Genomic DNA, 26,368 nt, shown 5'->3' with positions numbered 1-26,368 from the left:
AGTGGACCCTGTGCTCAAAAGTAGACCATGCTTCACCTGCAGCTTGATGCCATAGCACCTTGAGTCTTTTTTTCTCCGCATCCCTTGACATCGCATCCCAAAGAAAGAGCATCTTCCAGAATACCTGCAATATTTATCCCATTATTGCTGGAAGAGTGCATTCTGCACTGTGCCTGTGCTGGTTGGCTTAGGGAACAAGAATGTTTTTTTAGGATCATATCTTTCTTTATTTTCCCACTTCTTGTTTGCGAATGACAACAACAACAAAAAATAGAAAGGCTTCCATGTCTCATGTCATTGAAGAGTCCTTATAGGCTGTGATTCAGTGAAGGTCAGTGTGGTACTGACCACAGAGTTTGACCACAAGCAAGAGGAGTGATGATGCTGTGTGTGTGTGTCTAGAGGTCTTAGGTTAGCTGGACCTGTATCATCCTGTTCTACAGACTTAATTTGTTGCCCTCATTTCTGTGATTCAGGACAGGAATCATCCCATGAAGGCATCTAAATGAAATACATTTAGTCACGGTTTTGTCTTTATCACGTGAGACTTGACTTGATGAATAACCATCAGGAAAAGGGTGATGTTCTTGATCTCTCCTCAACAGAAATGTTTGAGAATTCACCTGAAAATGTCTGAGAATTCAGGTGAGAAGCCAAATAGAAGCATTGTGATAATGGAGTGACTTGAACAAAGATACAAGACTGTCAAAGGTAATTTTTGTAGTGCTAGGAACTAATCTTTGAAGATCCCTACTGCAGTGTAGATACACAATATACAGAGAAGACATCTGATGAACAAGCAGGGTGTAAATCTCTCTCTCTCATCTGGAAGATACAAATTTTGAGGAAGAGTGTCATCAGGTGTCTCCACTGACATAATCTTGGTGGTGATGCAAGCTGATCCTCATGGTTGAGGGGGTTGTGTGTGTGTTTAAATTCTAGAGGCAGAATACATCTTAAGGCTGATTTTAGTCTCTGCTATTGAGTCCTCTGGGAGCGGTGGCTGCCTTCAAGTGCAAAGGACTAGCAGCTGCTCCACTCTCACATTTTAGGGGGGCAGAGGCTGTGTGGAGGGCCAGTGAGAAAATACACATGTATGAGCACTTGGGTGATGACTGAAGACCTGCCATGTGGATGCTTAAAGTCTCTACAGCACAGTAGAAACCACTTTTACCTCCCCTTGCTCTTCCCTTTCTCTTTTGCCAAGTCGGACATCTTTAACTGTATATATGATTGATTCTCTTTTTATGCATCTTTTGTTGTCTTAGCGTTGTCCCAAACAATGAAAAGTTTCAGTCTGTGTCATTTTTATGCTGTTCTGTGGATGGTTAGAGGATTTCCTATCCTATATCTTGCTCTGAAGACACAACAGCATAAATTAATACTGCACATAGTCTTGTCATAGACTTTCTGTGTGACTTGGCCAAGTTTCCAGGCCCTTTTTTCCAGGTGGGTAGTTGGAGGCACTGATGATTCTTTACATCATTCATTTCTTGTGGGGAGGAGTTACTAATCAAATACCTAATTTTGTAGTATTGCATTCAGGTGCTAACAGACAGCCTCTGCACCTTGCTTGCTGGGAAAGCAAACATCTGCAAGATACCTGACACGTGGAGCTCAGTAGAAATTTCACTGTGTATTAAAAGCAAATGTGCTTTCCTTGAGGATTTCAGGATTTGTACATCCATCCTATACTAGATGTTTTGTACTGAATTAATGGTCTTGGGGATGCATAAGAGGAAAGATTGAAAAGCGGCTTAAATGGCAAGACCATAAAGAATTCTTTTGTGCATCTTCCCTCTGTAGTTTTATTGCCCTGCAATATTTGACTTGTAAGTTAAGTTTTCTATGTTTGTACTTGTATTTTAAAAATATACTCAAAAAGCATCTTTATACCATGCTGTTACCTGTGCTTGTAGTATTGCTGTCATTTCCCTGTGCCTTCATTTACACTTTTTTTATTTGCACATTTCTAATTAATTCATATATTCATTTTAATTCTGTGTTTTCCATCTACTTCTCTGTAGTCTTTAGTGTTTCTGTCTGATATATATCTCTTGTCTTTATTCCAGCTTTGTTACCTTCATTTATTGTGTTCCAAGCAGACAAAATTAGATAGATGCTCAAGAAGCCAAAAATCTTTCTTTTGGCATTACGAATGTGTGGATTCTAGTTCTCTTTTTCTCTTGTTGCAGTCACTAGGATACCTGTGAGTTAAGAAGGTCCTTGCTGTAAGTTTATTGGTGAAACCTAAACCTCAGATATCCCTTGGATCAGATATTCTGATTATGGAAGTAAACAAAGCTCTGTTTCCCCTGACTGATGCTCAGTCCCATTGGGTTGCTTCCAGTTAATTTACTGAGAATTTGCTGAGCTTTATTCTTGCTCAGCTGAGTTTTGTCGACTGGGTTGTTAATTATGGGTTTAAACCTGTATTTGCTCTTTCTAATGTCTTAAAACTGGGGAGATTTTCTCCCTCTTTATCCATTTACTTAGTTATCTCTTTTGAAGAGGCATTGCTTTATTAAACACATTCCTGCTTAGTCTATAATGATCCTACTTCCACTTTAAACACATGAATACATTAAAGAAAAAGAGCTTCATTTATCTTCAGTGGGATGAAGATGTTCCGCATTGTCTTTGGTGCTTGGGGTCTCTGACACGTGATCTTTGGTGGTGTAGCTGTGCTATGGAGGACTCAGCAGGGTCCATAGTGTAATTCCAGTTTGGCAGGGATTTTTTAGCCTGTAATAAAGCAAATATGGTCTGTAATTGTCATGCTCTGGTGAGAGGAGTGTGATTTTTTTTTTATGCTTCTACAAAATAAAGCATCTGAGAGTACTTCAGGTCTTTGCTGTTTCACCCCAGTCCATTCCTGTGGTAGTCCTCTGGTATTGTTGGTGAGAAGCTACTGAATACAAGTAGTAGGTGATGAGCTGGACCACTGATACACTCTTTCGGTCCAGCATAGTAGTGAGACATGTAAGCATGAAGGGAGAAGAAAATAGGGGACCGGCCTTGCTGCAGCACCCAGGGCTGCTGGAGGGGAGGAGCAGATTGCCAGCTCAGAGCTGCCAGGGGGAGCAGCTGCCAGCTCCAGCTTGGCCTCGGAATGGGCTGCGTGTTTTAGCAAGTACTTAGCGCTTTTGGGCAGGCTGGGAGAAAACAACTTCTGGAGCTTACATCCTTCTGTAGCAGATTTCTGTCTGATCTGAAGACCAGGCACTGCAGTGACCAAAGAGCCACTGGGAGAAATGGCAAGGATGCACCCGGTGCAATGGGCTTCTTTCCCATAAACACTATTTCTTTCAAGGAGGTCTTGTAGGACTCCATTGATTGTGGAGGTGCTACCTCACCTTTCTATCCACACAGGGAGTTTTTTGTGCTCTGCTTACTTCTCTTCTTAATGGTTTCACATTCTGACGGTTAATTTCACAATTTCTCATTGTTAATAATTTCCTTTCTTTTTAATTTTGAAGTTTTATGGAGTCCCAAGTATAAACTTTCTGTTTAGGTTCTTGGGCAACCTCTCTTTTGATTAGCAAGTCGAAAAGTAGTGGTGATACACTACTCTTTGCAGTAGTTGCAGTGAGTATGCTGAGCTTTTGCCATTCCTGAGCCATAGCAATGGAGTAATCATAGATAATGTACATGATATTAAGATGGGTTTGAGTGTTTGGTGGTTTGTTGTTTTTTTTTTTTTCCAGTGGCATACTAAACTTCATCAAAAGGGTTAAATAAAACTTGAGCTGTGGGTTTGAAATTCTGCATGACACTTCTGATCCATATTACTGCGATGTGCCAGAAAATGCAGTTAGTATGCAAGTTCTTCAGGCAAATATGATTGCAATGCAATCTCTTCTTCTTCCTGTAAAATCACACATATCCTCCCTGCAGGGATTTTGATGTTCGGTGGACTACAGTGTGGGTTTGGAAAAAAATAAATTCATTTATATGTAAATACAACCTGAAGGCTGCAAATACCCAAGCTGCTACAGAGACAGAGGGCATGTACATGAAAACAAATGGACTTGTTGGGGTTAGAAATTCCGAGTTTACCATAATAGAGGAAAAAGTAAATGAGGTTGTCTTTGAAACCTTATAGGTCATCATTTCAGGCTTCTGTATTTGTGCTCCAATTAAAGGAGAAAATGAAAAAGCTTCTGGATATTTACTGTTTCTAAGCCAACTTGAGAGAGGAGAAGCAGAAACAGTATTTTTCCTATGTTCTATTAGCAAATTGCATGCCATGAATAAGACTTTATTTTGTTTGCGTCGTGCATGGGTTTGTGTGAGTTTTTAGAAATTGTTACATTTCTCTTTTTCTCTATGTTAAATGAATAATTTTCAAGAAAACTGAAGGTAGAAATTATTTCTGTGGGTCTCACAAAATGCTGGGAGATCCAGGAAATCCAGTGTTCAAAAGCAGAAGAGAAGGAGATGGTGGATGGTTTGGGTGTCTTGCAGCAGCATTTGGTATACTTAATTTTTGTTTCTTGGTATAGTAAAAATAGTTCCTCGCTGAAGTACTTTGATTTGGACTCAAAATAGCATAAATTATTTTGGGGTAAGTTCCCATTAACCACCACAAATTCTGCACTTACCTGTCACTGTTGCAGAGATCCAACTCTTAGCTCCTATTAGTGCATCTTCTACTTTAGCAAGGGAAAAGGTAACTTAGTTTTATAGCTGTTTTAGAAGTGTGTTGTAAAAACAAGCCAGTGCTGTCTCTAATAAGTATTAAAGCCCAAACCTGTTCAATTTCTAGCAAGTGTAGTCTATGCTCTTAAAAATGTCCTATATACTAAACTCAGATTAATGCTAATAGGAGTTACCTAAATAAATTATCTGGTGCACTGATAGGATAATAGATCATTTATTTAGTGTTGCATTTCACTTTGACTTAATTTTATTTCTAAATTTTATTACTATTTTTTTAATGTAAACAAAATTGGAGTTGGAGTTGATGGTATAAGGAACTTTTTATCCTTTCTCTCTGTAGGTGTGCTTCAGTGATGAATATTGATCATGAGGAAGCCCATGTGCTAGTCAGTTTTTACTAATCCCACCGAAGAAAATGAAGCCACGTTTCAGCTTTGCCAATCCTTTTCCCACCACTGTTGGCTGAATGAGAAATGGTCGTGTGATTATGCTGACACCCCAGCATGCATTTAGTAGACCTGTGGTTAACTCGTTCCCTCTCCATGTGTCTGCTCTTACAAAGTTTTGTCCTCATGATACTGTGCTTTCATTCTGCCAGTATGTGCCCAAAAGGCTGCCTCTGTTCTCACTCCGGAGGTCTGAATGTCAGCTGTAGCAATGCAAACCTCAAGGAAATACCCAGAGATCTTCCTCCAGAAACAGTCTTACTTTATTTGGACTCCAATCAGATAACATCTATCCCCAACGAAATTTTTAAGGATTTGCACCAACTGAGAGTCCTCAATTTATCAAAAAACGGGATTGAGTTTATAGATGAACATGCCTTTAAAGGGGTGGCAGAAACCTTGCAGACTCTGGATTTGTCTGACAACCGAATTCAAAGTGTGCACAAAAACGCTTTCAACAACTTAAAGGCCAGAGCCAGAATTGCAAACAATCCCTGGCACTGTGACTGCACGCTGCAGCAGGTGTTGAGGAGCATGGCCTCCAACCACGAGACAGCCAACAACGTCATCTGCAAGACTTCTGTGCTGGATGAACATGCGGGGAGACCGTTCCTCAACGCTGCCAACGATGCTGACCTCTGCAACCTTCCTAAAAAGACTACTGATTATGCCATGCTGGTCACCATGTTTGGCTGGTTCACCATGGTGATCTCATATGTGGTTTATTACGTCCGGCAAAATCAGGAGGATGCAAGGAGGCACCTTGAGTACTTGAAATCCCTGCCAAGCAGGCAAAAGAAACCAGATGAAGCCGATGACATTAGCACTGTGGTATAGTATTCTGAATACAATGACTGCCTTTGTGATGAAAACTAGATTTGGATGACGCTGAAACCAGAGGTTTACTTCTAACATTCATTGTAAACATTAAGACTTTTGTTGGGTTGTTTTGTTGTTTTTTTTTTTTTCCTGTTTAACTGAATTATGCCACTGTTGAGCTTTCTAACAGAAAGTTTTGTCCGGATGGTATACTTTAATTATTTCTCTGGTGGTATACTAAAGCAAGTGAACTAATATGTAAACATTAGTTTAGACCCATTCCACTATTTAATAATGAAATTTATTTTTTTAATTTAAAAACCAAATAAAAGCTTAAATTTGAACCATGTAAAGCAGAGTAGTTTATTAATCAGAATCCTGTCCAGTGCCAGAGCACGCCTGATTTGATCAGTGCTCATGAGGTAAAAGAGAGAAGCGATGACGAAGTGGGCTGTGAAAGGTCTAGGAGTGGAGAGTCCCCAAAGGGCACTTCTCTCCTTGGGGTGCAAGGTGAAGAGCTGGTGAATGGTAGCCCTTTCTGGGGGCTGCTTGCTGTGACAGGAGAGGGGCACAGTGTGGGGAAAGCAGAGTACCCTGACTCTGGGTGTAAGAGACCGATGCTTGGGTAAGATCCCAGAGGGCATTTCGACAGCTGAAGAGGAGCCAGCATGAAGGAGCAGCATTGCAGGACAATGAAGAGAGGTAAGTAAGGAAATGCGGCGGGTTTTCTTCTTATGCTCACTTACTGCCTCCCATAAGCTACAGGCAGGTGTCCCTAGCGCTGGGGAGGACAGCGAGAAGGCATGAGCAAACTTGGTATACCATTCAAACTAGTGATGATTTAAAAAAAGTTAAGTTAGTCTTTTTAATCTGTATAGAGGTTTGCAACTAAAGTGGCTTTATTTTTTAGGGTGCAGCCTTTTTAAAAAGTGGGATGAAATAAGTGAGTATATAGGCTAGGCATATTCTACTGTATGTTAGAAAATATTTTTGTGTGATTTTATGGATAAATGTTTAGTAAAATATAAAAACTATGCAGTTTAACTCAGCCTTGAATATGAAATGGATATTTTAAAGCTCTGCTGTCTTTAAAAACAACATGGTTTTCTCTTTTCATAGATCAAGTTTTCAAAGGGAACAAATTCACAAGAATGTATTCCTCTTGTCCTTTATTACCATAATAAAATGATACTTGTCCCTGGGTCCCTACAGATCCAGTCTGACAGACATTGGAATATGAATTGCAGAAGGGTGGATTAAAAATGCATAAAATGCTGCTTTGCAATAACAAGTGTTACAGAACAGCTTTAAAAAATTCAAAAGACTCTAGAGTCCTATCTCTCATTAGATTAGCTGTTATTTCTGTTACAATTATACTCTTTTATATTTTAGAGAGCACAAGCTTGTTTATCTTATTGTTTCAGAACACTGTTAAAAGAATATCTAAAATTTGTTTCAAAGCAGGTGAGAGAATAGAAAAGACTTTTTTTTTTTTAAATGTATGGAGAGTCGATGTTTTGTCATCTTTGTGAGCTGAATCTTGTGTGAGTAGCAATTCTTGTGACCGACTTTGCTATTTTCATTGTTTTATCTTGATGAATGTTTTTTGGCATATTAAAAGAATGTTGATGTTTGTGAAGGGCACAGTTGAAAAAGTCCTGCTCTCTGATATTTCTGCCTCCCCTCTTTCCCCTCCATCATTAAGTAAAAATTTTCTAAGGAGGGGAGTCTGTTGACTATATATCCTGCCTAGTTTGCATTTTATACCTTCCTTTTTTTCAAGCTCTATCTTGCTGAACTTTCCAGCATTGCCAAAGTGCCACACCAGGCCCCCAGGGTCTCTATGGCCTCCTGCAGGAGCCAAAAGCAGTAGGGCTAAACACACATATGAATCTGAAGAGAGCAGATAACATATTACATTGTAATGGCAATATAAAAAAACTCCACTAAATAGGCTGAGCCAGGCTCATTCCTGTTATAATTATCCTGACTGCTCTAAAATGTCCTCCGGGGTAAAATTTGTCTTGTTTCTATCACTGTGTTCTCCAAGCAATATTTTGGATCGCACCTAATATGCTGCTTTTGGGAAAAGCAGGAGGGACTACCTAAAAGAAGGGACTGAACTGGAGGTACTAACTTAATCAAGAATTCAGTGCTGTTTATTCGTAACTGAATGCAGGAATTTTTCAACCAAATTTGCACAAAATTATTTAAACTGCGACATTTACAAAAATCTGGAATCTTAAAACGCTAAAACCCACAGGTTTTTAAAATTTGCTTTCAAGCAGCTTTTTTGTAAAAAAACCCAACCAACCAAATAAACAAACCAAATTTCTCAAAACTGACTGACAAAACTATAAATAATTTAGTTTTTCCATTTTTTCCACTTTATTACTTGATCTTAAGACTGATTCTGGAGCTGGTACAGTTTTGCCCCAGTTGACCTTCTGACTGCACATGTTTAAATCCTACCAAAACCAATTTAAACCAACCTAAGCAGTACTCTGTAGAAATGCTCTCAAGGGATGGTTTCATATCAGCTCTCCAGGTCTACTGATTTTCTTTAATTGATTCCCTATCAAATGTCTCTCCTCACAGAACTTTTCTACTTTTAAAGCCCATACTGAAATCTCTGTTTAAAATCTGAGAATCAAGGCAATGCTCTGACAACCAATAGATGCAAACTTGTCAAGCTGAATTTAGCTGATGAGGAAAATTAATTAAATCAGTGTTCCTCAGCTACGTGGACTTGACAATGCTAGTATTCCTGTCAGCTCAAATATTTGTGGTATATCTCCTTTGTTTCATTGACAAGAAACACAAAAGATAAAAACCTTTAACGTAAGAAGATACTTATTTTTAATGTTTACTACGTAAGCTTTCTGCCCAAAACTACTGTCTCTAGAGAAGCCTACATTCTGCCCTTTGAAGTCAATGGCACAAACTTTTAAACTTTGATTGCGTAACACTTCAAGGAATTATTTTATTTACGAAAACAGTTTTGCTTAAAAATGAGCAAATTGGTATATTTTTAGCTGTGATGCCTTAGCATATAAATACAGATGAGAGGAAATGAATGTTTACATATTTGCAGGAGATAGCATATGACAGAAAACGAGGGAAATGCATAACACAGTGATTCTTAATTTTTTTTAATTAAGGTGCTTCAGGAAAAGTAGAGCTAGGACTCAATTACTTAAATGTGCTTAATTTCTCTACCCTGATTTTTTTAAAAAAACCCTCCTAGTTTTTGTTTGTAAAGGGTAAAGAATAACTTTCTCAACATTAATTTTTTCTTAAAACTAATACTGATTTTTCTCTGTTAATTTTCCGGTGTTATGCTCTGTTGGTAAGATCTGTGATAGTGCATTTGGGCTGTGTGTACTTAGGCACATACTTTATACTTTTATTCTGTTCTCAGTTTTGTACAGAATTAGATACAGATATCTTCGCCATTAATGTACATTATGTTTTTAAGTCTTCAGTAGCAAGATTTTGCACTGTATTTGCCATAACTTTCAGGGGCTGAGCACAAACTGAAAGTGTGGTGGTGCAGATTCTGGTCTTCCCAGGGAGGAGAGAGGAGAATTCTGCTTTGCTAAAGAGATACCATACAGAAAATCCACTGCAGTGTTTTTCAGTTTGAAAGAGGCAAATCATAAGATTAGGAAGCAAGCAAAAAAGGGGAAAGTAAAAGGAGCAGCTGGAAGCTAATATGCCTGAAGGTATCATGGAGTCTTGCAGCATGTTCAGATATGCAGCAGGGCCTCAGAGTAAACCTGGAAAAAAAAAAAAAAAAAAAGCTAGCATTGCTAAACAAGAGTAAATGAGATTCTCAGGAGTTAAAAACATAGTCTTTAAATTATAGGAGTGAAATGTGAGGAAGGAAGATAGAAGAGGGTGCAAATTCTGGTGGGGTTAGATGATGTAGTATGCCCAGAACAATTGGGAACATTTTTTTCTAAGCAAATCAGAAACAGGAATCCCACCTTAGCAAGGGCCAAGAACTAACTGGGTACTAACGGAGGGGAGCACTGTGGATAGATTGGGCAAATGTTCCTAAAGAAGCTAGGCTAGCATGTGAGAAGGAGAAGAATCATCCTACAAATTAGTTACTGGTTAAAAAAACAGAAGTAAGAAGGAATTACCTGTTTTCTTGGAGGAGGATGGTTACTGAAATCTGAGAAGCCCCAAAGATCTCAGAATGGGACCAATACTGTACAGTGTATTTCTGGGTGATGTGAAAAAGGGAGTTAATAATGAGCTGATAACATTTGTGGATGATAAACAGTTTTTAAGGGTAGTCCAACCTACAGCTAACTATGAAGAAATACAGAAGATTTTCACATTTCTAAGTTAGCAGATGATGATAAAATAAAAGTTGAATTTGGTGTGAATAATTGCAAAGTACTGCAGATGGCACGTCCTTAGCTATGAACACAAGGATATTGTCTAAATTGGCTATAATCAAATGGAAAAAACATCTTGGAGGCACAGTGGGAAGCTCTTCAATGATAAATACCAGAAATTATTAGGAGGGAAATAGCCAAACAGCATGGTGGAATGGCATGATAAACCACTGAATAAAATCTGTGATGAACCCTCATCTGGAACACTGCATTCAGTTCAAGTTCCCCTCATCTCTAAAAAAAAGATGATACACAGTTTCAGAACTACCAAAGATGTAGAGGAAGGTAGTAAGATAATCAAGGGTATGAAGTTGTTTCCATAGGAGAAGACATCAAACATCCCCAGGCATGGGAATGAGATGCCAGAAGAAGATATTACTATGTAGTAGTAACTGGAGTAGTAACTTGAGAAGGACTCATCATCATTTCTTGCAACAGAAAATAGAGCAGTTCTGATTAAACAATGCCAGGCATCAGATGTCGGGATTTTTTTAAAAATATTTTTTGTTAGAAAGCATGCCTTTCAATTATAAAGTACGGGATAACATAGAGAAGAAAACACATATTCAAGGGTAGGACTCCACAAATTCTTGGAAATCAGGGTTGCCAGAGGTTATTTAATACTGCTGACATTGATGTAGATACAGTTCTCAAGAAGGAAAACCCCTGATAATCCCAAGAAGCAGGGATGGTTTCCCTAGGAAAGACTCACAAGTCTTTGCTTCTCTTATTGTTTCTGAGGTGATGCTGTGGATGGGTTTTGAAGAATCGAAGGTGGGCTTGATTTTATGGCACCAATGCTCTCATGCATCCAGCAGGATGCAGACTGCGCTGCATTGCCTTCTCTGAGAGGGGCCATTTGTTGTGCAGACAAAGAGATTATGTGTGCATGGAGTAGGAATGAAGCCCAGGCAAAGCAAAATCACATTTAACTGTTGGCATCTCCTCGCTGTAAATTGCAGTGCTAACTGCCAGGCAGGGTTTGGACACTATGTGCTGAGTTGTGCAAGACTGTGTTAACTAAAGGAGTGACAGCTTTTCACTGGGGACCTGTGGGAAAGTTATTCAATGATCATGCACACTGAGGTGCTTTGATACTACTTTTACAGCTCACCTGGTAGTCCATCTAAAAAAGATGAGGATTTCCCTGTAGGTTCTTCATTAAGAAGAATTCATTAAGAAATCCCTTTATCACTGTCTGTTTCTTCAAGTGAAAACTGATGTGATGATGACTTAATGAAAGTATGAGTACTTCATGGTGCCTTTTGTGACAGCGAAATACCCTGGCACCTTTAGTTTTGGTTTGCCTGACTCAGTTAATTTGCAGAATGAAGCTAATCAACAATCATTAGACGGAGTATACATGCTGTACCGTGTCAATATATGAAGTAGGTGGGTTTTGCATGCCTATACATACGTATGTATGTGTGCAGGTCATCCATGCATCTCTCAAAATCACTCTTATTTCCCTGCAGTTAGTCATGTGCATGAGTGTGTCAGATATGTGTACACATATGTGCACACTGATAAAACAGGAACTCAGTGGCATGCTTTCATTTCCCCTATTTAATCATGAAACAGGCTGCTTAGCTGCTTTGAAGTCATGATTCATGCTGCTTCTGAGCCAAGTACACCTCCGTCCTCAGCCTTTCACAATGCCCCGCTGGTCCCAGCACCAGCTGCACACGACGTGAAAGAAAATGGGATGACACTGGCACAACTCATCCTCTTGCTGAGATCCTTAGTCAGATCCATCGGTTGCTGTATAAAGCTGCTATAGAACTCTGCGAACAACTTTTTGTTTTCCTTCTGGCTCACAAAAAATAATACAATTTTCTAGAAAGAAAAATGGTTCGGTGGATGATGTAATGCCTTTTAGGTTGTCAGAAACAGTCCTGTTTGTAAAAAGCAGAGTGCAAATGTGGCTAGTGTCCCTGGATCTGTTCTCCTCTTCTGCACTTGTTAATGAGTAGGTTCTTGGCATTTCAGTTGTGTTTGGCTGTGTTTTTCTCCTAGGAGATAGTTATGCCTCTCGGAGGAGATTTCTTGAGATGGTTGTGAGTCTGAATAGAGCTGCTAAATCCAACAAAAGCTCCAGAATGAAAAATGAGATTGTTTTAAGCTTTTCCTACTGCAGGGAAACTTGAGAAGCAGTTAAGTATTTGAGAATTCAGACATCTGTATTATTCTTGATGCTGCTCTGAGGTTTCAAATGCACATTGGGAGCATCCTGCTGGTTTGGTGGGGCAGTCTGCAAGCGGATTTCATAAAGATGCAACAATCTCCAAGGCCTGTTAGTGGCAGATTAAATTTGCCACTGAGGGAAAAAAAAATACCCAACCAAAAAAGTCCATATGTTAAACAGTCTGTTTAAATATCGTTATCCTTTACAGTTATTAGTCTCTGCCTCATAATCAAAGAATTTGTGATCACTAGATTTTTTCATAGCTCCATCTTAATTTGGAAGAATACGTCTTTTTTAACACTTCTGCCCTCACACTAGAGGTATCTTACATGATAGGACTAGTATTTAATAAGCGATTGAAGTTTAACGTATTAACTAAACCTCATCTGCACCGAGGTCTGTTTGTATTCCTGTCTACATATCTGCAAAAAAATATTTAGGTGTATATTAAAAATTATACATTTCCTTGCATAGGTGTGGCTATGAGACCATGCTCTTTCAGATATGCTCTGAAAATTTTTAATGTAAAAAAACAAGGGAGAAATTGGAAAGGAAAAACAGACTCCAGAAGTTTCGGGTCTTCTTCATACATCAAAGCTGAACAAAAAGAAGAAAAAAAAAACTCTAGCACAACCTATTCTTGTTTCTTCCTTTGAGGATTAGCTTTGTGCTCAACGCTGCATTTCATGGTTTACCAATTTTTTATTTCTGTACCTAAGCCAGATTAACATTCACTTTAAGCAAGTCTCTTATAAATGGAGTTCTCTGCAACAGAGAATACTGAGGCAAATCAAGTTGGCTGGAAAATCCTGTGACTGCAACAAATAATCTCTCTAGACAATATTTCTATACCCTGTTAATTAAATTTAGTGGCAAAGGAAAAGAGTTGTTGAATTAAGGTAGCGCTAGAGAGATTTCAGATTCTCAGGTGGATGCTGGCTTTTATATTCTTAATGCAACTGTATATGGGGCAACCAACACCCTTTTTGCTACCCTATTTCAGAAGCCACGAGTCTAGTTGCTATTACAGAACATAAAACCTCTTATGTCTTTCTTTGTGTAGTCACTAGGGATGGGAGCTGTGGGAAATACCATACGTGGGAAATGCCACCCTGAGAGCAGTTTGTTCAGAGTCCCTCCTCAGCACTGGCAGCCGCGTTGTTTTAGGCCATATGTAAAAGGAGGGAAACTGCTGTTTGGGTGACATCTGTGAAACCTTTTGAAGTGACTTAGTTACCACTAGTAGCAGATACACCACAGCTCAGGATCCCAGGCAGCTCATCCCTTAAAACCACAGCGTGCTGCTTGGCTGTTTTTTTTTTTTTTTTTTCCTGACAAGGCATGCTGGCATGTTGATGAAACCAAATTATCTGGGTAAGCCAATTTCATGGCTACCTTTCCACAGAATGACACAAGTTAGTTTTGGGACATCACACTCTCCAGTACTATAAACTGAAAAACACCAGCACAGCCAGTTTTGATTTTCAAGAAGGGGGTGTCTAACTACATTGCAGCTATATTCAAAATCTTTTCCCCCCTCTTTAGTCTTTTGTTATTTAATATTACTCTTGTGGTTGAATAACCTTCATAGCTCCTCATACTTAATCTTCAGCAAGCTTATTTTCACTTATCAAAAATTACTTCCTATCACTATTAATGGTAGACCTCGCTGGGAAATATATGCATGGGTGGGCATAGATTTTGTCCTTTCTCGTGTTTTTAACAATGATTGTGAACTGATTAATGTATTGGAGATTTTTTACGAAGAAAATGAGATATGTGTATATGCAATCTTTTTTTAAATGCTGATCAATAAACAAAGTGAAATTTACTGTATTTTATTATGAAGTTCTGAAGTAGAAAAAGACATTCTATTTAGAAAAGCTGGGTAATGCATAAAGTTATTCTTTCAAAAGAGAAGCTCTGCAGTACCTTGAAACATTTACTTCTCTTCAAAAACTGTGGCAAGCTTGAAACTGTGGTTGCAACACACTAGATCCAAATTGCAATGCTGGAATTAATTTCTTTTTAGATAATAAAATAAATCTCTATCTATCTTGGGTTCTTACATTGTGAGGTACCAAAATTCCTGGCTGAACATGAATTTGTGCTTTCCTAGTTAGCAGAATTCCTTCCCAAACCCAGGAATACACTTTGGGCTGTATGTAAAACGGAAGTTTTGCTATTGTCTTCAGTGGGATCAGCATTTCTGCAATAAATGCATTATTGATGTGGGGTGATCTGAGTGACTGTTCTGGCAATTGTTTTTGTACAAAAGGGCTTAATATGGGTTTAACCTCTAAATAATGGCATCACACAGCTCTGCCATGGTGCATCCTCAGACTTCTGGAATGGCAATGAGGGACTAGCCTTATTCTGGTGGCAAACAGCAATGACAATTGTCTTAACTTTTTAATGTTTATATGATAAAAGGCAGATGGTGCCTATTTGGCTCTACATACACCTCTCTGAATCTGTAAGTGTGTGTGTGTACAAGGGCAGGCTTTTTCAGTGTAAAAAAAAAAATTATATTTGAACAGGTTGACTGCATGTTATTAGCTTCCAGTAATTGGTCACAGTTCAGCCAGCATCGCCCACAAAGTTACTTTAGAGCAAAATTGGTAGAGTCAGCAGGCTTCTGGAAAATAGCCACCATTATTGTTTAAATGCTGTATTTCAGTATTTTTCCACAATTACTGCTGTTCTGCACCGTTGTGTCCCCTGTGACCACACTGTGGAGGTGAGCAGAAAGTTGCCTTAGAAGGAAGAAGCTCTAAATTCTCAAGCTCTCCTGAGGGTGTAGAGAAAAGGTCTTTCATGGAAACTACCTCAATTGAAAACACGACAGTATGTAATTGTGGACCTGAGGAGACCTGACACACATTTCATGCCTGGCCCCTGACTGCCTGAGTAAATAGATGCCATACTTAGCACAGAGAACAAATGGTTTGGGCTGAGAAGGGTGAGTCATTCAGAGCTGAGCTGCTTTTCCTGAAAACCCACAGAAATGCAATGATTAAATAGGCTTTAAATTTGGAAAATCCTGCAAGCAAATCTTCAAATCTTTAATCAGTGTTGAAATGCTTTTCCTTCTGATGCTAGTAGAGTGGTTTTGACACAGCGTGATGATGACTATAGGTATGGCAATCAGTTTTAGCTAGTAGAGGTGTATGGATGATGACTGCTCATGTTACATGAACACGGTATTGGGAGTCTGATGAGTGTGCTCCTTCTGCTGCAGGTATTGGATTGAGCACAACAGAGAACCAACGTTTCTGCACAAACTGAGAAGATGCCAGTGAAAGGCACTGCATGATCTGGCTGAAGATTTGAAGAGCAAACAGATGGCACCCATCACTGCAGGCCTGATGAAGCTGTTTCTGATAAACTTGGTTTGAAACACCAGTTCTCATCCCATGTGGAAAACCACATTGGTTTATGGCACAGAGACTTCAGCTCTTCTAGCCTCCAGTCCCCATGCATGGGTGTGTGCACTTGTATGGGTGTGGTAACATTTGACTGGGCTATGTTTTGCTGGTAGAAGACTGGGAATTTATATGCCCAACATCATGGGTTAGTGCATGTACAGATGATGGGCTTGGGCAGCAGCAATATCCTGGAGAATCCATCCACAGGCTTGTTGGAGCATGGGTGGGAGAGGGTCAGAGGATGCTCGCTATGATCATGTGCTATTTCAGTACTGATATAAAAGGTTCATGGTTATTTTGTCTTCTGTTCCCTTACTAGCCTAATACTGGAACCTTTTCTGTAAAAATGAAAGCAGAATAACTTAACTCGTTACTTATCACTGCCATAACACAGAAGCACTTAATTACTGAATGTTATATGTCATGTCAGAGCCTGCCAGGTTGCTTTTGTCTGAGGCCACTTCCAGGGCAAGGAGTCAGCCAAGTTCCCTGTTTGACCGTGGGCACCTTCCTCTGAGCAAAGACACACCTTGCTTGCCTGACAGCTACGCTTGGGGGGTTCTCCATCTCCTTCAGTGGCAAGCTACCTGCCTGTCTCTCAGACATAGTGCTTTTCTATATGTATGTAAACTTAATTTCCTATTGGAGAGAAGAGGTCAAGCAGAGGGCCAGGGAGAGGTGTGGTGGGAATCTGCTCCTTGTGCTCTTAGGGAGAAAGGAGTAGCTGGGGTGGATGAAGGATGACCTGATTTGAAGCAAGGAGTTACAGAATTGCCTGGAAAAGACAGCCAGAAACCTGGTAGTCTGTATTCGGGAGAAGCCCTGAGCTCTCTGTAGAGAGAGAAGGAAGGGGTGGGAGAGGCTGAGGTAGGATGTTTACCTGGAGAGGATGCTCTGTGTGGGGGTATACATTCATTTGGGGAGCTACTGGGGAGGGAAAGGGGGATGCAGAGGGAATTCCCCCATTCAGTCATTGCTGACAGCTTGACTTGTTTTCTACCTTCCATAACACTAATATCCATAATATAAAACATTAATGTTGCTCTGTGCTCTGGAAAGGCTCTCTGAGGACAAAGCTGAACTGAGAGAGAGGGGTGTTAGGATGCTTATGCTTCTGATGAAGAGATCAGTTCCCCAGTCCCCCCTGGCCTGGCCAGAGTGTTTCTCCCTTTACACCTGCAGCCTTTGAGGCCCCTGTGTCATGGGAACCTGGGTCGGTAGGAGGTGTCCCACTGCTGGCCCTGTTCCCACTGTGAGGCTAGTTCTCACTGAGCAGGGTGAGGGAGAAAAGGTGCCAGCTGCTATGGTGGCTGCTGCGTTGATCAGCCACTGCTACCCCACAGCTTGCCTGATGCATGGCTCTTCCCTGCCCAGTCCTCATCAACTCTGAAGAGGAAAGATATTCTTCTTTTCAGGCAGCAAATTGTAAATAATGTCCATGTTCTGCTCTCCCACAGAAGGGCGTTTAAACCAGCTGTACGTGTCTTTCAACATGCAGGGAAGATGTAGTGAAGAAGGGAGCAGGCTATATAAATCAAGTCATCCCTTGCATGCTTCTTCTGCTGTGTCTGTTTAAAAATTCATAAACTGGGAGATCACCTACTCTGCTGTAATGCCTTCCTGGGTGTAATCCAAAAGTGTAGAGAGTCAGATCCTTACCTACAGTAGTTTAATGTAATTCCATTAAAATCAAAGGAGCTGTTCTCATTTATCACAGTGAAGGTCCTCTTGCAGAAAGCATTTTTAACTGCCAGCATCCTCACTGAGCATGAAAGAAAGAAATCCATGGTGATTTGGTGGGCATATTTAGCCCATCTAGTTTAAAGGTGCTTGTTTTTCCTATTTCAGTTGTGCCCATGGGCTCCTATTAGAGAAAAAGATACTGATAGAAGTTTATTTCAGCATTGACTTAAGCTGTCAGGGCTAAGTAGATCAAGAAGAATATCACTCAGATGAAGAGAGCTTCAAGGCTTTGTAGATAACAAAGAGAATCTAATTTTAATTATGATCTTCAGTGAATTTTGAAAAGGTCATATTCTTTCATCAATGTGTGGAAGGACAAGGAGCATCTCTACATGAACTCCTCTCCCACCCTAAAGGTAGTAGCACTCCTGGCTTTTAGCCCAAAGCCTAGGAAGGCCAATATGACTTGTTTGTTCCCTAGAATTATCTGGTACAGTATTAAAATGTCACTGTTGCACTGCAAGGGCAGTAAAGCGGGTCTAAGAAAGAGCAGTTATAATCTAACTAGAAAGTACTAGGGACAGGTAAAGACTTGTGTCTCTTCTCCTTCTTCTTGTAAGAGCATGCTAGTATAGCACAAAGACATGGAGACAGAAGAAGCAAGAAGCCTGTATGTGTTCAGAAGGCCTATTATGACCATGTTAGTTTTGTTATATATTTATCCTCCAGAAAGTTGACAACGAAGCAATTAGTCCACCCAAATGCACTTATATATAATTGTCTCTCTCTGTGTAAACAGATACATATACATGGCAGGGTGTCTTGTGAATGCAAAATGATGTGTACTGAACCACATTTTCTGATATTTTTCTCCAAGTTTCTTATCCTCCCACTAATTCCTGGCACGTTGCTGTAGCTAAAACTTCCCTGAACTTTTTTCACATGACATTAATTGTTTGCCAATGAACAGGGTCTGATTAGCAAGTTGTTAAAACTGAACTTGTGAGATGCTGTACGTTTTATGCTAAAACGCAAGTATTCTTGTTGACACAAGACATACTTCCCTCCCAGTTTGGAGGTACCTCCCCTACCCAATAAGATTTAAAAGATTTAAATGACTTTTAAAATGTCAGTCTCAGGCTTTTTCTTAACTTAAAAACTGTACTTTTGAACTAGAGGTTAATTAACTCTAGTGGATATAATACTAGTATTACGTCCCTTGCTTCTATGAGGAGTCTACAGAGAAATGGTTTGCAAGCAGGCACCCTGCATTTAAAAATAACCTTGTTTTGCAGGCATATATAACTTCTTTTAAATACAGTTGCTGTCCCTACCTAAGGTCCTTATAATTGTCAAGGAAATGAGAATTTCTCTGGGGCTGTTATCACTATAATTCCATGAAATATAGTTGAGTACCTTAAATGTAAGCCCTTGTTGCCTGCTGCTGGCCTCCTCTAGGACCTCATCATTCTTAGATGTGAATGGTATAGATGCAAGACCTGTCTGTTGGAGTGCTTGATATCAACAAAGGCTGAGAAACTCCAGATGAAGTACAGAAGTTTTGCCCAACTTTTAGACAAATATACTTTGGTAAAGGTTACCTGTGAGGAAAAGATATATGGAGGATGCCTGGAAAGGTGTTCAGAAAACAAATGGTTTGGTTTTCTTTTTTCCCCTCTTGCTTGTTTTTCACTTCTGAAATTGAAGTCCTGTAGGGGCTGCAGAATTTTACAGTGACTGGAGAAATATCAAAGTGGTGAATTGCCACCGCCGAATGAGGTGATGGTCAATAAGAGACAGGAAAAGGTTTTTTAAGTCAGACTACCTCAAACTCTTCTAGCATGTAATTTTTTTTTTTTTGCAGTGGCTAATTAACATAGGATAAAAGAAATCTTAAAGTCTTTAAATGGAGATGCAAGAACTCAAAGATCCATGCTGTATCCTTTATTAAGGCTTGGAAAGTTCGGAAGACTAAACTCAAGATCTTTCAGATAGGTCTAAAGTAAAAGTAGAAGAAAATCAAGAAGGTTTTAGCTTTATTCTCTTCATCTGTCCTTTACCAGGTAATTTAGCCACCAAATAGACAAGGAGAACAAGCTCCATACAAGATACATATATTCTCTCATGTCAGCTGCAATGAAAGGAATATTTGGTGAACAGGTTTTATCTGCTGCTTTAATTTCTTCTAATTCCCCAAAGTTTTAAGCTGATCTGTGTTCCAGCTCTAAGTATCTGTATTAGGACCAGATTTACAAAGCCTCAAGCAAAAGTCTGATTGAGATTTTATAAATCTGGCCTTAATGAGGAGACTTAGAGCTGGATTACTCAGACTGTTTCAGAAGTCAAGAGGATTAAAAACTTGTCTTAAAGAACAAGGCTTCCCTAGCATCTTCTTAATGAAGACCCTAAGTATAGAAATGCCTATATAGGAAGGTAAAAGACAGAAATCAAAGCATCTTTCTTTAAAATAATAAAAAAATTTCTTTGTTTCGAAACTGCTGCCTGGGAGAGTGAAGCCAAGTCCAGGACCTCTTGTTGTGCCAAGCTATGGTGCTCACAGATGCTGCGTGAGGCTCTATGGGCATACTGCTGCCATCAGGGTGGGAATCGAGCAGATAGGAGTTGCTCTTTCTAGCTTCAGCGGGGGCAAGGGCAAGTTGTGGGCTGGGCTCTCTCACACCACACGGTGGGTTTTCAACCTGGTCATCAGCAAGAGTTGGTGCTGCTCCTGCCTCCATGCCCTGAACCTTCACCACGGTGCATGGGGCTGGGATGGTGCTCATATCCCATATCAACTCCAGGTGTGAGGATGTTTGTGACAAATGTTTCTTCCCTCTTCGCTTTGCTTCTTCCTGTCAGTTGCTGAAGGCAAGATTTGGTCCTCTGGATAAATACAGAACAATGACAAACCCCAGCAGGGTCTACAGCTGGGGGTACTCAGCAGATACATGCAGATCCAAGCTCTGCAAAAAGAGCTTGCCGGTTCATGCCAGACCCATTAATGAGAGGAGGTGTGTTTGGAAACAGAGTTGCATGTTTTGAGGACATTGTTTTCTAAATACAATGTATTAACTATTATATCTCTTGTGCCTGTGGTTGGAGGGGGGCTGCATTGTGAGAACAAGACCTAAAGAACTGCTCTAAAACACATGCAGCTCTCTAATGTCCACTTTCAAAAAGAGGACATTGCTTTTATATCATGTTTTCTAGGGGAAAACTACATTTACTTCAGTGACTCGAATGAGGATTAAAGGCTCAGAGTATCTGAATGCTTGGCCATTCATTACAGCTAAAGGTCTTGGTGTCAGACATCATATCCTAATGGAGTACATATTAGCCAGCTGGCCAGGAAAGTCTAGCTTTAGAAATATGTGACATACTGAAGTGCTTCCATTTTACTCACCAAATTCAGCGTGAAGATCAATTTGTGCATCTGCAAGCTCTTCAAAAGTAGCTGACAACAAAATAGCTTGTTTGCTCAGAGATAAACTTCTGCGGCTTCTTACATGCTGTGAGTCTCTGAGTCCACCTTCCTCTCTCATTTTTGTGGTTACAGGTTGGGGAAACAGTAGAAAACCTTAAGAGAGACTAGGATAAAAACTATTCTCTGGGGCAGAATATTAGGATTAAGATGAACTGTGTTTTATGTGGTCCCCTAATGCACTCATCTGTTTAAACTATTTTCTCTCACCTAAGATCTGTCAATGTTGGGAACATCTGCTAAGGTGTTCCACTGCGTGTTATGGGTATGCCATTGAGGAAAGCAAGTGTAAAACTTTATATAAAGGGGAATGCAGAATGCTCTTCCTCATCATCTCTGTCTACCATAAAACAAACAAACAAACAAAAAAAAAAACACACTGAAGTTTGCACAAGGATTTCTGGTTGGTTGGCCAGTTTTGAATTAAATTATCAAAGATCTTACATTTCTCTTAAGTCCTCAAGCACATTTGCACTTTCCCCTGTTACTGTGCCTGTTATAAAAGTTGAAAGGTACTGTCTTTTCTTAGACTCATGGATATAGCTGAGGGAAAAAAAGGGGGAGAAAACCCAACAGACAAGGTCTTGCAAACTGCAGGGACTGCAGAAATACTTGCTTGCTTGTTTTTCTCCCAATTATGTCAGTTGGCCTACAAAAACATGTCAGCTCCTCCCACGTACCTTGCCAGAGGCCTTATATTATGACAGCTAAAACAATGCTATTGCTGTTTAAATGAATGCAGTGTTTTCAACTTTTGAGAGCAAATAGTATTCATCATCCTCCTAATATCGATATCTGCACAGGAGAACACTGGTTAGTAATCAACTTCTTGTTTTAAAAGCTTGTCTGAAAACATCCCCGACTCCACTGACCACTTTGCTAGATAATCTTGTTCTAGTCCGATGCCAATATTCAAGACAGGGTCTTCTGTCAAAATGGAGAACACAGAGTCTGGTAAATATGTAATAATTTTAAAGTGGATTTCAAACAATTCAGTTTTCATGTTTTTCACTAAATGGTCTGAAAGAGTTTTCCCATTATTAACCAAAGATGTTTGCACAGAGTTGTTAATCAGATTTTGCATTGCTGCAGACATAGTTTGCAGTTTGTAGTACTGCAGAGCCTCAGACAGCCCCTTCTCTGCTGGGAGAGAAAGAAACACACGGTGAGGCTTCCTTGGCATTTTTGTGCACACGTTTCTTAAGACTGTTTGCAAGGTTAACAGCAGAGTTGCCAGTGAGGAACAAGACTCTTGTGCACAGAAGGCAGAATATACTCGTGTATGTATGTATGTACAGGCTCACTCTAGAAAAGACTTGAACAAAGTCTACATTAATAGGACGTAATGAAAGAAAAGTGGTGACTGTGTGACTAGTTGCATGGTTCTGAAACCAATATTTCTAAAATAGTTAAATATAAATAATCAGACCATTGGTACATTTTTGCTGCTTGTAAAACTTCTTAGTAGCACTTTGCACCATCCTGTGAGCTTTGCAGTGACAGATGATGACACATTTGTTGCAGGATAAGGTAGATAGTTGGTTCACTGATCAGATCATCAACAGATTAAGTTTTTCAGGCAAAAAGAAAATAATGAAAAAAATCTCTAGGACATTTCTGGTCAAAGCAAACCAAGGGGAAAATATTAAGAGAACAAGAAGGGTTATTATTTTTTCCTACTGCACTGTGTTTCATGATGTTGCAGCACAGAATTCAAGTTGGTGGCAACTCTGCTTGAGTCTTAAAAGAGATTTCTAAGCACTTGAGGAGAGCTGGTTCAAAATGATATGAAAAAATGGACTTTTTTCTGGAGAAGTTGTTGATGTTTTGCAAACAGCTCCAAGTAGTGTTGAAATTTTCCTGCTATTTTTTGGGTTTTTGTTCCTCTGAAGAAAACTGTGTGTTACTTTACTGCTTCATTGAAAAATTATCTTGTAACCTTGAGGCATTTATATCAGTTTTATTTCATTTTAGCCCATTCAGCTGCAAAATAAGCATAGTGAATCAAAGCTGTTGGCTTAGCTGGTTTAAAATTTGTTGGCTTCCATTTAAAGCCAATAACCATAACGCTTCCATAACACTTTCTGGCTGTGCTAGTTCTCAAAGAAATACACTCGTACAGCTTTCACTGATCTTTGGGAAGGCTGGAACTCTATTTTGTAAATAAACGTATTTTCAAAGCTATCAAAAGTTTCAATTAAACGGTGTGATTTTTGTGTTATCAGATTATTCCTTAGCCTTATTAAAACAAATAATAGAGCACTTTCTACCATTTACTCCATTTTAAAATACACCATTCTGAAATGGTTCATACAAGGCTGCTCAGCTATGAATGTGCAAAATGGATGCAGTGACCCGGCAGTGCATCTGAGGAGCTGGCTCTGCTACAGCGCTTTGCATTTAGCCACTGTGGGAGAAAGCCACTTCTGGATGCAATTATCCTGGTGCTGCGTGAAGTCTCAGAAGTCAAATGGTCCTACTTAAACGGGAGTCACAGTCTCAGTAGGCTGAAGTCCGTGCAGTACTGTGAAAGTTCACGGCACTACACTAATTAACAACAACAAGGGTACTGAGCTCAGTCTTCATGAGCGTGGCAATAGTAATGCTGAGCTTGGCTTCCTGAAGCTCAGCAGCATTGTAAGGAAACAGTCCAGTCTCAGCTCTCCAGGAATGAAGTTGCTTCTTCAGTGGATAAGAACAGTTAAGCTCAGTTGCACAAAACATATGTTGCTTGCATAAGATACATTTTGGGTGAAAACTCTGCTTTTAATTATAGACAGTTGCATAAAATGTCAGTGATTAAAGCACAGATTTAGCAGTATTCTTGGCCTGCACGATACCAACCAGAAAGCATGTTTCTCCTCCTGTTTATGCCTCTTGGAGCAGAATTTCTCCAACTTTATGAAAATTTTTTATTCAAATGAAAAAAAAATCAACCAAAGAGAAAAATAGCATTTCCTCATCTATTCTGTCTCTCGAGATTTCTCAACAGTGAAACTGCTCAGGATGGGATCCAGAACAAGCTGACAGGGCTGTTTTGAAACAGGGGAAAATGGAGATCTAATAGCTCACTTCAAAGCAAGAACACTAAAATTCAGGTTTAGGTTGTCTGAGGCAATCTTAGCCTTTGGTGTTCTTCTGTCCGTAGACTGGTGGGGAATGCCCATCCTTTAAAATCACCAGTTGCTGCTGATAAGTAAAATGCCTTCAGTAATTCTCCAGAGCCTGAGATAATTATATCCAAGGCAAAGCTGGCAAGGTTTGAAATCTGATCAGATATATATCCAGCTGAGCATGATCCACTCAAGTATTTGTTCTGATTTAGCCATTGTCATTCCAAAAATACTGCCACAGAGGAAAAGATAAACATGATCCCTTCTTTTTTAGGACTGTTACCATCTGTATCATAGCTACCAAATGTTTCTTGCTTAACATGTATTTAAAATTAACCTAGTCTATGCATCGACTGCCTTTACTGTTAGCATGATATAGTAATCACAACTCCACAGAATGCGGTCTACTTCAATAAACATTTTTCTTTGGCTTTGAGTAATATTTTCTGACAAGTGCTATTTTCGCCACTTGTTCTATAAATATGTAAGTTCTTATTATTCTGCTGTAGTGATTCACTTCTGTACTCATTTCTGTGGAAGTACATTGAATTACACCAGCTGAGGTTATGGCCTCTACTGCGCTTTTCAGAATGTTTTCTTTCAGTCTCCTCTATTTTTAGGTCAATTACTGAGTCCCCATCACATTACATGACTGAAGATAGCACCTGTCCTTTTATTTATATCCTCATATTTTCTGAGTTCCTGTTGCTGCTTTTTTTGACCTCCCTTCCCCATGTAACTGCTTCTCATCATACTATTTCCTGATTCAACCTACATTACACAATATCTGTCTAGATTCAACAACCCCTGTGAAAGAACTCACTGAGCAGAAAAGGCTAGCGGGAGACCTATGGGTTAACCCCAGCCAAGGCAAAATCCTCAAACACATAAAGATAGTTTCCTTTTTAAATGAGGTGGTTAATGGTAAAATCCTATGTCACTCTGAATGCTGTGTACAAAAGTGTTACTTTGGCAACCTTTGGTGAGAGCAAAGCCATGTTTAAAAGAGTATTTACTGGAAAGTCACTTTCCATCTGACTCCAGGAGGGATCTATAACACCAGGAGGGGACACAAAAGGCTGCGTTCCTTTCCTATCTCCAGCCTCTGCATTTCCTCAAAGGGCTGACAGAAGTCACTTGATTTGCAAGGTGGCTGCCAGCTAAGCATGACCAGATGCTGGAGGAGCCCGGAGGAGGCACGGCTGGGGCTCTGTTCTCTGTCGGCAGTAGGACTGGCTGCTTGTGACAGAAGTGGGAAGGGAACCAAAGCAGCAAGCATCTGACCCTCAAAAAACACCCACTTTGTGTTACCAAGTTTGTACTGTCGTGTGTAATGGCCAAGAGCCAAGGCTCTTCTGTGTGAAGTACCCAATTAATATCTGAATGAGTATTTGGAGGTTTTGGCATATATTCAGGATTTTTTATCGTCTGACCTTTTCTAATCTAGTTTATTATATGTCACATATGGCTTTATTTGTGCAGTGTATTTTTTTCCTTAATTATTATAATTTATCCTCTTAAATAAGCATTACTGATATATGTGTCAGTGTAAAACTAGAATCATTCACAAGTGTGGTTGGTTTTAAATATATTTCCGTTATGATTTATAGGCGTAACTTCATATGCACAAAGAAACTTAAACTTCAAGAAACAGAAGCTCTTCCAAAAAATCTGCTACCGTACTAGGATGGGCTGCAGTATACTTCCAGAAATTTCAGATTATTCAAGCATCAGAGTTCTCCAGTATTTAGTCTATATTTTACCATGATCAAAATAAAGCTATCAGTTTTGTTATGTTATGTCTTTGATTCTGCATCACTTCACATATAAAGTGTCATCCCCGTGGATTTTGAGCTGGAATGTTAGCTGTGCAGGCCTTAGAATGTCTTCTTGGATCCCACAATGAAATAAATATCTAATACCCTGATAAAGAACGGTGAGGAAAATAGGAATAAAATAGAAAATAATGGGTATAAAGTTTTGCCAGAGAGAGCTGAAGCCTTCTTCACAACTATGGCACTGATTCAGGCACATTAGGAGTGTGGGAGTATGTAGGTAGATAATTAGGAATTACCTATTTCTCAATAACAATGTCATACAATTACAATTTTGATTGTGAAGGTGAGTGTCTAAGACTTGAGA

General features: G+C 39.6%; 1 protein-coding gene across 4 annotated transcripts in view; it reads left to right on the top strand.

The window, feature by feature from the left end:
* LRRC3B (leucine rich repeat containing 3B) overlaps window positions 1-24,648 on the top strand; it is a 63,071-nt gene extending 38,423 nt beyond the window's left edge. For 3 of the 4 annotated variants that reach the window (XM_026843132.1, XM_026843131.1, XM_026843130.1), the window contains exon 2: window positions 5,003-6,280. In XM_026843132.1, the coding sequence (XP_026698933.1) occupies window positions 5,166-5,945 (780 nt within the window). In that variant the 5' untranslated portion in view covers window positions 5,003-5,165 and the 3' untranslated portion in view covers window positions 5,946-6,280. Of the gene's footprint in view, window positions 1-5,002; window positions 6,630-15,762 lie in introns of those variants that run through there. The other variant, XR_003397834.1, reaches the window with a different exon arrangement.
* Window positions 24,649-26,368: the final 1,720 nt, after the last annotated feature.

Source organism: Athene cunicularia (assembly GCF_003259725.1).
Source record: "Athene cunicularia isolate RWA chromosome 2 unlocalized genomic scaffold, athCun1 chr2_part1, whole genome shotgun sequence".
NCBI classification, from domain to species: domain Eukaryota; kingdom Metazoa; phylum Chordata; class Aves; order Strigiformes; family Strigidae; genus Athene; species Athene cunicularia.
This window is presented reverse-complemented; position numbering and strand designations above follow the sequence as displayed.